Here is a 14,970-nt window from a genome sequence, read left to right as displayed (position 1 = left end):
AACTGAACCTCGCAATTGGGACAGGAAGTCGGTTCGTAGCAGATTTTATTTGTAACTCCGAAGCTGCATTTATCACCGAGTCAAAATCCGTGAAAAGTCAATAATACAGATACGTCTCGATTTATTGACAGATCGTATTGTGTGGAAAATCTTGCATGGTGTCACGATGAATAAAAATGCTTCGTCTCTGCAAGCTCCTGTTCAGTAACGATCGTTCTCCGATTCATTCCATGAACGTGTGCAATGTTACCGGTCTCGCTAATGATCGCTGGCGCTCAGGAACACTAAACGTGAGCTGTGAACGCTGGAAGTGAGTTGAACTAATCTCAGCCTCACACTCCTACTCTGTTTTGCTTCTATTTATTACCGTTTGTCATTGCGAAAAGGAAACGTACTTGTTGTGCTACAGACAGATTTTAGAAAAATAAACAAAATGCTTTTGTTGTCTGTGAAAATGCCCTAGATAAACAGGAAGCCGGTGTATTTAGAAAGAGCTCAGGGGTAGAGAAACCTTTCCCTCCTTGATTCCGAAGCTTTATTGTACTTTATACCCTGACCTTTGTGCTCATTTATTTAATTGTGCATCGATGTGTTCGTGAATGGGCGGAACTGAACGCAGATCTTTTGTTATGTTGCTGGGGCTGGTATCCCTTGCAGAAAGTGTCCCAGTACACAATCATCGTCCAGGCCACGGACATGGAGGGCAACCTGAACTTCGGACTGTCCAACACAGCTACTGCCCTGATTTCTGTGACCGACGTCAATGATAACCCGCCGGAGTTTACCAGCAAAACGGTGAGTAGCTGAGCGAGCAAGTGTGTGGGGGGTGGTAGAACCCCAAGGGGAAAGAGGGCACTTTGGACCGTGCGCGCCGTCTTCCGTGCGTGCGGCAAGTACCTCGACTTGTAAACGAAAGACGATAAGTTCTTATCGGTCTCACGCTGCCCATGTGTACACCTGGTCATTTTTTGCTGTGTCAATTCAGGATACTTACTTGGCTCAAGGCAGCAGGAGCAGGGTTGTGCGCATGTTTGACATGCCACCTTACAGTATACAGAGACCGTTCGGGTGATCTGGTCAGGTGGATTGGTTACTGGTGCGACAATGGAGCGACTGGAAAATGGCCCCATCGTCGTAATGTCAACATAGCGGGAGAAGAGTAGGGAGAGTAGGGAGAGCAGGTCCAGCATTGCGCTGCGTGACACGGCCAATTGCTGCGTACGTGGTGAGCCACAGGTTCCATTCATCCATCACCCCCCCACGAAACACCCACATACAGAACGGCATCTGGCACGCCAGACTAATTGCTGCTGGAGACGGGGGCAGCTGTGGCTTCACCAATACTTATTTCCCACCCACAGCTCAGGGGCAGGCCTGGGCAGACGCCGGTCTCCTGCGGTGATGGTGCCCACAGCAGCTACGAAGCCTGAACGGTCACGTTCCGATCTCCCCCGCCGGTTCTGACCTAGAACTGTCTGCTAGACTTTAGGCAACTTCTTATTGCTTTGGCAGCAGCGCAACCGAGGAACGACTTCGGTTTCCCTCCTTTTTTCCTACCAATCCGTCAGTTGTGATATTCTTAACGCCGTGGTTAAAGAGCTGACACACTGTGGCCTGAAAAAACAGCAGCTTTCACTCACACGGTTACACAGAGGAGATGGAAAAGGTGGATGAGTCATCTGAGCTGCCATATGTGTGTCTGTTTGATGTCTTAATTCCCAGGTACGCTGTGTGTTCCTGGCATTTGCTCTTTTTTGTAGCATTTATTTATTATATTCTCCAAAGCAGCTTACCAAGATTTACCCACTCATACAGCGGGGTAAATTTTACTGTATGAGCTCAAGTAACTTGTCTACAGAAGGTGGGATTCAAATCCAAGTCCTTCCAGTTCAAAAGCAGCAGCTCTAACCACCATGCCACCTGTTGTCCACATCTCCTTGGAGAAGAGCTAGAGTTCGTGAAGCCTTCCAAACCCTGTTCTCGGGTTTTCGTTTCTGGTCCTGCTTCAGGCTGCTGTGCAAATACGTTGTCACGCGGTGTCCACACTGTAAAACGTTAGAATGCGAAGGGCTCGTGCGCGGCTTTTTTAATGCGAATATTTTATCGGATCCTGCGTGTCGAAGTGTGAAATGCTGCGCAAAATATCCGACGTGTTAATTACGTTTCAACCCCTGAAGGATTTTTCTGGCGCTACTGTTTTGGCTCTACCCCTGCCATTGCATTCTCTGCTCCAAGCATTCCCAGGATCTTTAACGCTATTTTGGAACTTACAAGGAGAGCAGTTCAGGTAATGAATGTCGCAACCCCTGGCCTGATCCTGCCTCCTGCGCTCTGCTGTCCACCCTTCTCAGAGCTCAGTGCTAAGTCATGAGACTGAACCTCTGGCCTGTTTTTCTTTTCTTACAAGTTGCCGCTGCATTCTGCCGACTTTTTACCCCACCTGTGGTGGGCAAGTATGCCCCTCGCTGACACTACCGGGAAAAAGAACCAAAAACACCGGTGTTTAGCATTTAACGATGGTTGTTGGTTTACACATGGTAGTCATTGATGTCACTGCTATAAAGGCTGTTTAGGCTGAAATGTTGGCAGGATTTCATAGTGATTTTTGTCAGTTGGTGGGGTTCCGGAGAATGGCTCTCCTTCAGCTCTGCACGTATGCATGTATGACACATGTAAGGGATGTAAATGATCAGCCCCTTGCACCCACAGTGTCCTCGTCTCTTGCCTCTCAGTTGCCAGTGATTCACAGGTTGCTTCTGGGAAAGCTGGCAAATTAAGGTTGGTATCGTCTCAGGAGTCCTCTGGCCGTCCTCCTCTCTGGGCATCCTCACGCTGAAGTGGTGCAGCGTGCCATCATTGCGGTGCCCACATGGCCTTTCGGTGTGCTTCTGTTACCGGGGGGTGCCAGGTGTCCCAACAGTGAGGGAGAAGCCAAAAAAAAAGAGCACAAGTTTGCCCGTTCAAAATCCAATCTTTTTTGTTATCGTCAATTTACATGAGACCAGTCTCCAAAGTATCCATTCCTGTTTGAATGCTAGGCTGTGTACCTTGAGTCACCATTTATTCTGACTTCCATAATTCACAGAAACAGCTCTGGAGAAACAACAGAACAAGGAGCTTAACCCCAATGATTCTCCTGAACGTGTAGCTGTGTGATGAATGAGCCACTTGGGCCGTTTCCTTTCTCCGTGTTTGTGAACAGCGGAATCGGCCGGGAAAATTGAAATTAAAGAATCGGCACGCAAAGATGATCTACATACTTAATTTGTTTACCATTTGTCACAGCAGTGTTGCTGTGGGGGGCTTGGATTCAATTCCAGAAAGATGATGAAGCTATTACCGCTAACAGCGGTCGGCAGACACGCTCATCAGCATGCGGTTCGGTCGTCGCAGGAGAATGGAGACCCACCGCTCTGAAAAGGGTCCCATGTGCCAGGCGCTGCCGGCCACCCCGGGAGAGGTTGCAGCGTAATCGGCATCGTGCCACGTTTTCCGGTTCCGCCGCCGCTATAGCATCGTGCTCAGTGTTAACTTTGGTCGGTTGGTGTCAGTTGCTGCTCGTGTGTCCGGACCCAACTTCTACAGTCGGAGCGACACCGAGAACGTCCTACAGTCTGGTAATTTATATTCTAACAAAGCTCTTTAAAGTCGTGAGTGCAAATCCAAAGAAAAGAAAGAATCTGCAGGCTGTGCTATTTGTGCAAGATTAGGGTAAGTACTGAGAACAATGGCGCTACAGCAGAGATTCAATCCCAGGACCACTGAATGCACAGTGGTAGCTCTAAATTCGGTGTTAAGTTGTTACAGTTAAATAATTTACATTTTAAAATCTTAAAAGCACATAATGAAAACCTTTTTAAATTCCCCCCCCCAAGACACCCTACAATATTGTCTTTTATTAACCACTTTGTCCTTACCCATTTAAACTACTAGTTTTTACTGTATCAGTTTGGGGTAAGTACTTAGATCATGGGTGCTGCAGTAGGAGAGGGATTTGAACCAAAAACTCTGTGATTGCAAAATACCATTCATATGCACTACACCACCTGCTGCCAGTGCTTTGGACTCGCAACCTTCCCCGCCACAGTAACAGCTCTCACAACAAATGCTGCCTATTGCCATGTTATCTGCTGTCAGTCTTTTCCAAATGAGCAGCGGATAGAAAATAACCGTAAATAGTTATAAAAAGGATTTATTTTACTCTAGTAAATAACAAAATGCAGTGTATCTCATGACAACAGTTCTGCAGGTCAACAAAGGGACCTGTGGTTCAGATGAGCATAAATCTGTGCAAGAATCAGAGACTTCCCATGTGGACCCCCCCTCCCCCGCTGTCCTCCCCATGCAGTTCTCAGGGGAGGTGCCAGAGAACAGGGTGAACATTGTGGTGGCCAACCTGACGGTCACCGACCTGGATAAGCCACACACCCGCAACTGGAACGCCGTGTACCGCATCGTCAGTGGGGACCCCTCGGGACACTTCATCGTCCGCACCAATCCAGTCACCAACGACGGCATGGTCACCGTGGTCCGGGTGGGTGTGTCCACAGAGCTGCCTTGTCACTGTGTGTGTGTGTTGTAAAGACTGGGGCCGCAAGGAAAGCAGGTAAAGGGAAGGATACCACCAATGAGGTATCAGTTTCTCAGTATGTGTAACACTTGATCATATGCAATGGCTTATGCTTTATTAGCAACACACTCAGTCTGTAATGACTCTGTCAGTCTGTCAATCCCGCTGACGAGCGAGCAGGAGGTCCTGTCCACCCCCCCCAGCCAGGCTGCAGGTTGTGACGACAGTAAATGCTCACTTACATTTTGCCCACGTCTCCAGCTTGACCTCTGACCTGGTGATTCAGTGATGGGCAACAGCAGAGAGACACAAATGGGCATAGAAAAAGTGAGTCATGTGACTGTGTTTTTCCGTCGGGGCCAGCTTTCAACAGCGTCCCCTCACATCTCCGCGCAGAGGTCGAGTCCTCGGGACCGTTCTTTGGGAAAGCTTTGTTAAAGCACTTGTATCCAACCTCCTCGCCTTCGCCGACCAGCAGATGCTGTGGTTTTGTCAGCCTGTTGAGTAGACGCTCCTGTAAACCAGTTCACATTGCAGCCGTATTACCCCTTTATACACAAGTGTAATTTTTACTGTGTCCTTTCACTCTAAGTACCTTGATTGGGGTGCTACAGCCGGCAGTGGTATTTGAACCGCCACTTACTACCCTGTAAGTTGCTAAAAGCACCTGTATGTATCGAGGGAGGGGACAGCTGGTAGCATTCAGAGCTGCTGCCTTGGGACCCAAATGTCACTGGTTCAAATCCCACCTCCAGCTATAGTACCTTTGCACTAGGTACTTATTCTAAATTGCTCCAGTATTAAAAAAAAAATACTGAAATATGCTGCTTCTTACATGTTTACATTTATAAATTCAGCAGATGCTTTTTTTTTCCCCCCAAAGTGACATACATCTCATAGAAAATACAATGTGTACATTACATTAGCAGAAAAACTTAGATGCAGACGCGTGATTCTGAAGTACAGTTAGTTTACTTTCCACCATATCAACCAATGTACATCACAGAAGTAGCTGTTATGAAGGTTTGTCCAATCGACAATTCTTAATCACATTTCTAATTTTTTTTCTAAACATTTACATTACACAAGTAGCTGCGTGAAAGTTTGTCCGTTATTCAACAGTAATGATCTCAGTTATAGAGCATGAAGATTTACACATTACATGAACTTAAGAGATGATGGGAGAAGTGAGTCCAGAAAGAGGTGAAGATGTATTATGAATACATTACATATGTATTCAGTCCCTAGATTCCGTACACATTAGTGGTTGGTAGAACCGCTAGCAAAATGAAACATTTTAAAATTAACAATTATGTCAGTGGTTCAGAACAAGACACTGCGAGTGTTGTGTTCTCATCCCGATAGAACAGGGAACTGAGAATAATTGTTTGTCAAACAAATTAACAAAAAAATAAGAAATCGCACATAGTGAGCTCTTGCTCGCTTCTTGGGCCCAAATGTGTCCTGTTCACTTCCTTATCCCTGTCCTCTGTCCCGCCCTGGGTCAATGCTGCCACCCAGCCCGTGGACTACGAGATGAACCGAGCCTTCATGCTCAAGGTGGTGGTGTCCAACCAGGAGGACCTTGCCAGTGACATACAGTCATCGCTACAGTCCACGGCTGGCGTGACCATCTCCGTGGTGGACGTCAATGAGGCGCCCTTCTTCCCCTCAAATCCCAAGGTGGTTCGCTTCGAGGAGGGCGTCCCCGCCGGTACCACGCTCACCACCTTCGCCGCCACGGACCCCGACCGCTTCGTGCACCAGATGGTCAGGTACGTGAGCGCTTGTGAAGCTGGAGGCCCGTCCGGGGCGGTCGGCTAGGGGGTGCCATCGGCTCCCTCTTGGCAGATCAGCCGGCCACAGCACCACCTGCTGGAAACTCCTTGACATTGCAACAGTAGTTCTTTTCCTGAGTGAGACCAGCCCCCCCCCCTTGGAAGGACTAAAATATCATGTGCCAAACCAATATCCAGTGCTGCGGATAACCAAATTGGATGTGCAAGTAGTCCTCGACCTAGGACTTAAAATTCAAGAACAAAGTAGCAGCTCATGGTTTTCTTGGAAATGATGGGCATCCTTCCATGACTTAGTCAAATGCACCAGAATAGTCTGAATCCAGAGAGCTTTGTTAGCTAGAGATGGAACCCAGAGCCAGAGGTAGACGAACACTAAGAAAAGAACCATGTGGCGTAGTGGTTAGAGCTGCTGCTTTCTTTAGTCACAGAACCCAGGGTTGGATCCCACCTCCTGCTGCAATACCCTTGTTCAAGGTACTTTCCCTGAACGTGAACGATACAAATGAACCCGCCATACAAGGGGGTAACTGGTGTTGGATCATTCTGGAGAACAGGAAGTGCAAAGCTCATCGTGTTTCTAACTCCATCCCTCCTCGTCCCAGTGTGTTAAGCCCCTGAGGTAATTATCTCACTTGAGCCTTGCGGAAGAGTGGGAAGCGAGGATGTCGAACGGCAAGAAGGTCACTTTGTTACAAAAGTTTTTGGGTTTTTTTTCTTTCCCCTCTCCCCCCGCCCCCCATCTTCCTTGTAATGACTTAATCAGCGCCGTGTTTAACGATGTGAGCAATGACTTTGGAAATCATGTCCTACAAACTGCCCTTGTTCCCTTGCTGCCAAAACCACCTCCTGAAGGAGCAGGAGCCTTTGAATGTTAATGTCTTCTTTGCCGCGGTTAGAAACCTTGCGCTTGAGAGCAAATGGGCTTCGCTATTGTTGCCGTGACTTACATATGAATCCTAGACATTACTTGTTTTCTCAGTCGATTTCAGCCATTGAGTCTCTTCACAAACTGACCAGCTTGAGTTCTGTGATGTGTTTTGGTCATTGTACTCTATTAAGAATTTGCATTTGGAATGAGTTGGCTCCTCGTGTTCCATCTGTTCGAGTTATGAATTTACAAAGATACAGACATTTCCTAGATTATCTTTAAATTCCATTTTCCACACTGATCTAACTCTAAAATCTGTCTGTAACAGAATGACCAAAGCCTGTGTTTAACCACCAAATCAGTAAATGGCAGTAAAGGGCTCCCAAGACAGAACAGGAGTATCAAACTGCCTTAATTCAACTCACTTCCGCAGTGTTTACAGCTCACCTCTGGTGCTCCTCAGAGTGTTGGGGACCAGTAACAAGATCAGGAACGTTTCACATGTTTATATTATGAATCAGTCAATAGTTGCTGTTGAATAGGAGTTCATGGAAACCACATTTTATTTTCAGTGATTTTGAATTATTTTTAATTAAACATAGCTTGAAATTAATTAAAAAAAAAAAAAAAAATTAACCATCTTCAGGCAGATGTTGCAAATTGGGGTAGTTGGTAGCGTAGTGGTTAGAGCTGCTACCTTTGGACCCAAAGGATTCAAGCCTCACCTCCAGCTCTAGTACCCTTGAGTAAGGTACTTACCCTAAATCGCTCCAGTAAGATTACCCTACTGTAAAATGGGTAAATAATTGTCGGTAAATTAACATTGTAAGTTGCTTCGGCGAAAAGCATCAGCTGAATGAATGAATGTAAATTAGCATCAGCTGCTGCACATTCTTCCTGTTGCTAGTATTAATTGGGCCCCGAGAGGGTTAAAACACATTCATACAAAATGCTTTATTTACTGTTGCTGTTTGCAAAGTTGTTAGAGAACCTAACCAGGGACTTGTATTGATAAACATCTGTATTTTTGACCTGGCGCTGATTGTTACTGAGTGGTAAAAATGAATTTTGGAGTTATGAACCAAACTAAATACAAGCAAATATGCGGTGGCCCTCGTGTTCTCAAATGGAGGAATTGGCGTATAGTAGGTTGCTAGTCCGAGCGACTCTGAAGTTGGCTGTTGTGGACTGAGAACGTGTGCCGATCCCCGTTGTTTGCAGGTACTCGAAGCTGAACGATCCTGCTAGCTGGCTGAGCATTAACGTCACCAATGGACAGATAGTCACTACAGATGTTCTGGACCGCGAATCAGTCTTTGTGAAGAATAATGTCTACGAAGCCACCTTCCTGGCAGCGGACAACGGTGAGTTCCCGCCCGCTTCCCCCTGGGCCAGCCCCCGCCCGCACTGGCAAAGCTGGCTGCTGGTGGCCAGCTATTTGTGTGTGAGACGACATAAAGGAGAGGTGCCCTGTGTATTAGTATTGGAGTAAGTGATTTGTGTAACTTCGGAGTCTGAAACCAAAGGAACGCGGGTCCCGTGCTTGTAGCCGAGACACGAGTGGGACTTTTCCGAGGAGAGCCGCTACGGCGTTTATACCAAAAGGAGGAAAGTTCGGTCCAGAAAATTAGGGTTTGCCCAACGGTAGCACAGCTCGTAGCACTCGTGTCCCACAGTTCTTGAGCCTTGGGTTCGAGTCGGGCTGAGTCGCTCTGGATTTTGCACGTTCTCCCCATGTTCGTGTAGCTTTCCTCCAGGTGCTCCCGTTTCCTCCCACAGTGCAAAGACACGTGTTTCAGGTGGACTGGGGACTCTACATTGCCCATAGTGTGTGTGTGTGTGTGTGTGTGTGTGTGTGTGTGTGTGTGTGTTACATTCCTGTGGTGTACAGATGGGTGAATGATTGTAGGCAGTTTACTGTAGTGTGTCTAATGCTGCAAGTCATCTTGGGCAAAGCGAAAACACTTGTTAATATTCACTGCGCAGCACTTTGGACAAAGGCATCTGCTAAATGAATAAATGTACCTTTAATGAACATAGCTCATAGTTGAATAATTCCTCAGCTGCATGTTTTGCTGATGTAACTGAGTTTAGGTCACCAATCTTTAACCGAAATAATTCATCTTTGGCTTCTGACGTTAATTCTATTTCATCCAATAAGTATTTAATGTGCTGCGCTAATTGGAGGATTATTTTCTATTATAGTTCTATTTCTCTGCTTTCCCTGTGTAATATAACTAGTGAACAGCGGTTGCGATATAACAGTCATCACAGGCTGAGAGTTGTGTCAATCCCCAGGAAAGGACTACGGCGTGTGTCATATGACTCGACAGCACACGCCCGCGATGTCGCTGCATACACCCTCTCTCTACAAGGCAATTAACATGACGACTTATTCATAATCCCGCCGTCACCGTGAGGGAATAAATGCCAGTGTGCCGTACGCATTTAGTCTCCGCTGCTTGCCTCTGGATTATTGATGTTGCTATATTGATAGTGGCGCTTGTTGAAAAGCTTCATTTTATCCCAGGGTTTCTGTTGCATAATCCAGGCCTGTCTGCACTTGGCCAGAATGAGAAGGCGCTCCAGGGATGATGGTACCACGCGAGTCTCGTATGCATCTATCTCCACGTTCGACTGAACTGCAGTGATTGGTATTAGTGGCAATCTGTGGATGTGAACATTGTTAAAAGAACATTTTTCCACAAGATATTGAGTGTCTTATACAACACTTTAATCAAACGACAGACAAGAGATGGAACAAGACAGATTTCTTATGCTACTTTAAATTCCAAACAGTGAATGCAATGTGCATACAAATATGGATGTTTCTACAGTGAGGGGAGAGCAGTGATTCAGCTTTGGCAGCAGCAGTCTAGTTTATTTATTATAAAGCAGTTTATTCATTTGTCTTTCAGCAGATGCATTTTTGCAGGGCAACTTAAAATTGGTACAAAACGTTCCTGTAAAAAATGTAGGTGCTTACAGCATATAAATAGGACAAGTGGCCCTAACCAGGTACAGAGGAGCAATGACAGAGCAGCGCTGTTAGTTGGCGCAGTTGATAGTCCAACAGCCGTCATTAGAAGTGGAAATGATATGTTCATTGAGCTTATCCTTTTATAAATAACTTTAAATGTCAATCTACTTTTGATTCACCCATTTATATTTGAGTAATTTTTACTATATTAATTCAGGATTAGTGGCTCTAGCCCCTACACTACCTACTGCCCATGAGGCATGAAATACAAAAATCGAGAAAAACCCAGTAAATCCAAAAACAAAATGGGCTGGAAGGAAATTCCGTAAATTCCAGTATCAGCTGCATGTTTGGAGGCGGGAAGTGGCAAAACCTCATCCCGTATCTGAAGCATGGTGGAGGGAACATAACGGTCTGTGGGGTAGCTTTGCTGCCTCGGGAAAGACTTCTAGTCATTGAGGGAACAACAGTCCAAGATGCATCAGGAAGTTCTATAGGAGAACGTCAGGACTCCTGTCTGTGGTGTGAAGCTCAAAAGAAGGTTGGTCATGCACTGATGACCCTGAACTTATAGAAAGGAGTAGATCCACAATAAAGTGGCTTAAACAGAAGTAAGTCCTGAGCTCAACCCTGCGGCGGTGCCGTGGTGTGATCTGAAGCAGGCCGCTCAGGTGGGACACCCCAGTAGCAGAAATGAACCGAAGAGGAGTAGTCCGGAATACCTCGTCAGTGTTGTGCTCGTATGATCAGGTCCTACAGAAAGAGCTTGGCTGAGGTTATTGCCGATTCATCACTAAATCGGGGATCAGATACTTTATCCATCCTTGACCTTGAATATTATCTGTATTCATGTTCCTAGGAATAGGATTCTATTTATTAAGTTTCTCTGGCATTTAATTGTTATGAAATAATGTTATTGCATCTTAATTTTAACTGTGTAAACATGTCCAATAAAAAATGAAGATGTGCGGACTCTCTTTATTATTATGACTTTGATCAGTTCACATTGTAGCAGCAATTCCTGTAGAAATCCAGATCAGTTCATAACCTGTTTCTCACAGCTGTATACTCAGCAGTGTTCAGTTTTTACTGTCTTTACCTTACACTAGAGACTGTTGAGAGATGAGACTCTCATTGTCTCTGTGCCACAGGGTCTCCCTCCACCACCGGCACAGGCACGCTGCAGATCTACCTGATTGACGTGAACGACAACGCTCCGGCACTGGTGCCCAGGGAGGCGCAAATCTGCGAGAGGCTCCGCAGCCACAGCAATGCCAACGGAAACAGCATCAACATCACGGCATCCGATGCCGACGCCGACCCCAACGTGGGCCCCTTCATCTTTGAGCTGCCTACCCACCCACCCAGCATCCGCCGAAACTGGACTGTGTCTCGCTTGAATGGTAAGGGGCAACGTGCTCTTTTGACACGTCAAGTAGAGTATCGGATGATGTATCGGAAGTCGGGCCACGGTTTCCCCATCAAGCCGATGCTTCTTCAAGGTGTCGCTCCCACGTCTGTGATGCAGCACCCTCTGCCCGGTGTGCCCCCTGCAGGCGACTACGCCCAGCTGAGGCTGCGCATCCAGCACCTGGATGCGGGCGTGTACGACGTGCCTGTGGTCGTGTCCGACTCCGGGAACCCACCGCTCTCTAGCAGGTCCGTCATAAAGGTGAAGGCGTGTCCCTGTGACGAGCACGGAGACTGCACCGTCGCGGGGGCTGTGGCGGCCGCCGGTCTCGGAACGGGAGCCATCATCGCCATTCTCATCTGCATCATCATCCTGCTCAGTGGGTGTCACTACATAAGCACACATGAATATGCCCAGACGCACACGGTGTCGCATACGTGTGCACAGTCACACGCGGAAGCTCCCGTTTTCGGTGTCCCTGTGGTGACGCGTCACTTCCGTCTCTGCAGTCCTGGTGCTGATTTTTGTGGGCTGGATCAAGCGCAGGGAGAAGGAGCGTCAGACCAAGCAGCTGCTCATAGACCCCGAGGATGATGTGCGGGACAACATCCTGAAGTATGACGAGGAGGGCGGCGGCGAGGAGGACCAGGTAGCCCTCTGTGTGTGGCTAATGCTCTCATGGGAAGCACTTGCATACGTACATTCAATCCACGGGTACAGCGCGGCGCCAGGAGGAGGAGGCATTGTGTAGACTTGGGGCTTTAGCTGTAGAATATGAAGGTTTTATCCAGGTCATCAGCTTTTGGTCACATGGGTGCCTCAAAAACAATGCATCAGAGAGCAGATCTCCAGATTGGGAGGGTTTCTGTGGCTCTGCTGACATGCAGGATGTTACCTCCTGATCAGATGTTGCATGACTGGTTGACTTAAGATATACGTGCCAAGGTGCGTAAATATTTCTGATACAGGCAGTGTTGATACAGGTGTCCTAATGTTTGTGGTTTCGTGGCTGTGTGGTTTCCTGGGTTCGGACCTCCTGGCTTTAACTTCTCGGGACACGTAAGCCACCTTGGGAGTCACCGCCCTCAGAAATCTGTTCGTGATTCAAAGCAGATCGCTCGGCGCACTCGCACGCGTGTTTGCTTTTTCAGCCGCTTCGCCATAAACTGACTTTGTTGGAAGTGATTTTCCAGAATGAGTTGTTGTTTCAGTGGTGGTTGACAAGGTTTTACCGGCCTGTTCGAATCTACACTGTGGGCTGCGTTCGAGTGCGAGGGGCTTACTGACCTCTGACCCGCTACAGGACTATGACCTGAGCCAGCTGCAACAGCCCGAGTCTCTGGAGCACATCATCAGCAAAGCCTCAGGGGTCCGTCGCGTCGACGAGCGGCCCGCGGTGGCCGAGGCCCAGTACCCCACCCGGCCCACATTACCCCACCCTGGGGATATCGGGGACTTCATCCACGAGGTAGGAGTGCGTACCGTTGTTTCACGTTCGCACTCGGGGAGCCCCCACAGTGTAGCGGCTGAAGGGGTTCGCTTCCACCCTCCCCACCCGCAGGGCCTGCGGGCAGCAGACAATGACCCGACGGCACCGCCCTACGACTCGCTGCTGGTGTTTGACTACGAAGGCAGCGGCTCCACGGCCGGCTCCGTCAGCTCCCTGGACTCGTCCAGCACCGGCGACCAGGACTACGACTATCTCGACGACTGGGGGCCGCGCTTCAAGAAGCTGGCTGACATGTACGGCAGCGGGGGCGATGACTAGGGGTTGGCCCGCTCGAGTCCGGCGGACAGAACCCCCGCAAGAAGAACACCACTGACATCTTTTGCAAGAAAGGCCAGCACTACCTTAGCAGTGTGACTTGTGGCCCTGTGACTGTATTTAAAGAGCCTCCCCCCTCCTTTTTTTGGTAAGTGTTTGGTGTGTTTTCTTTGCTTCTGACATTTCTCACGTTGCTCTCGCCAGTGTCGGAAACGGGCTGTCCAGCAGCCCGAGAGCCTTTCGCCGCGAGGACGAGATGCGTCAAGAGGAGAGAGGGAAAGTTTTCCCTCCTTTTTCGTCTTTCTCCGTATCGCTCGGAGAGCGTGCAGGGGCGCTCTCCCCTGACTTGAATTCCTTGTAGAACAGAAGCACGGTTGTTATGAAGTGCCTTTCGTCGTGTGTTTCGTCGGAGTCCCGCTATCTCAGGATCGGTGGCCGCTCAGACGCTTCAGCGCAGCACGGCGGCACACTCCTCGCTCTACACCTCTGTTCCTCCCCAGCTTTTTCGGGAATCACGGAAAACGTCCCCATCGGGAACTCGGGGCCACTTTGTGGAACCTGCAGCGTGTGTCTGGAAAAGTTGGACCGCATCTAAGCAAAGGCGGTGGATTCTTAATTTGGGGTAAACGGTGTGCTTAGTGCAAGTTTAACAGCTATTTTTGTCAGTGGGGGCTAATCAGTATATACGGTATTTATTGTTGCGCTGATCCAAACTCAAAGGCATAACCTCATAACAGCGAGGACCTCCTGCCTAGCTGAATGTTCAAAGGAACGCAAACTTTTTACAAAGCCACAGAAACGGTCCTGTACAATAAATGTCTTGCTGTGACATTGCAAAATTAAGTAAAACTTTGGGATTTGTACAAAAGAAAAACTTTGCTTGTTCATTGACGTCACACGTGTGGGAGCATTTGAGCTTGGATGCCTCTCTTTCTTGTACAATTTGTGTTGCTCTTCAATAAAAGGTAAAAGGTCACCTGAGCATGACTTAAGATCGGCAAAAGAGCGGAGTGGAAGAGATGTCTTGAAGACTTTTTTTTTTTTTTTTTGTTGCTTTTTTTTAGATTTAATTTTTTTTATTTATTTTTCGGTTTATGAAAAGAGAAAATGCATGGCTTTTAGTTTATTCTTTTTTTAAAAAAAAAAAAAAAGAGTGTCGACATAGCACTCATTACTGTTCCACCAGATTGGAGAATGTCATGTGATTGGTGAAACAAATATTTAAACTTTAAAAAGACTCAAAGGACAAAAAAGTACAAAGCTGCTTTTTGGAAAGTATTTAGGGAAAGCAAATAGTGCTGATGTGTGTTAGTTTTGCCTTTGGGCAGAATTGCATTGTGGGATCTGTGTGGTTTAAAACCTTGGCTTTTCTCCCAGACGCACTACGTTAATTTCACTTTTGCAAAATGACGAGTGTTGTACAAGTTCTGCTGTTTTTATACCGGAAATGCATCTCCCTCTGTCGTCGTGTGTCACCGCGTCGCGTTTATCCGAGGAAGAGCACCAGAAGTGACTTTGACGGTCCTTGCTGCTGATAGGTGTTTGGTGCTTTTTACTCCTTCCTTTTCGTCCATCTA

At 47.5% G+C, this 14,970-nt stretch overlaps 1 protein-coding gene across 1 annotated transcript in view; it reads left to right on the top strand.

Moving 5' to 3' along the window:
* Positions 1–14,417, top strand: part of LOC108936528 (cadherin-4-like) — a 276,665-nt gene extending 262,248 nt beyond the window's left edge. Inside the window, exons 8-16 of the mRNA XM_018755940.2 lie at positions 658–795; positions 4,349–4,534; positions 6,092–6,345; positions 8,459–8,601; positions 11,369–11,620; positions 11,774–12,007; positions 12,138–12,277; positions 12,932–13,096; positions 13,190–14,417. Of these exons, the coding sequence (XP_018611456.2) occupies positions 658–795; positions 4,349–4,534; positions 6,092–6,345; positions 8,459–8,601; positions 11,369–11,620; positions 11,774–12,007; positions 12,138–12,277; positions 12,932–13,096; positions 13,190–13,396 (1,719 nt within the window). The 3' untranslated portion in view covers positions 13,397–14,417. The remainder of the gene's footprint in view (positions 1–657; positions 796–4,348; positions 4,535–6,091; positions 6,346–8,458; positions 8,602–11,368; positions 11,621–11,773; positions 12,008–12,137; positions 12,278–12,931; positions 13,097–13,189) is intronic.
* The last annotated feature ends 553 nt before the right edge of the window (positions 14,418–14,970 follow it).

This window comes from Scleropages formosus, chromosome 24 (genome assembly GCF_900964775.1).
Source record: "Scleropages formosus chromosome 24, fSclFor1.1, whole genome shotgun sequence".
NCBI classification, from domain to species: domain Eukaryota; kingdom Metazoa; phylum Chordata; class Actinopteri; order Osteoglossiformes; family Osteoglossidae; genus Scleropages; species Scleropages formosus.
Note: the sequence above shows the minus strand (reverse complement) of the source record. Positions and strands in the feature narration are given on the sequence as shown.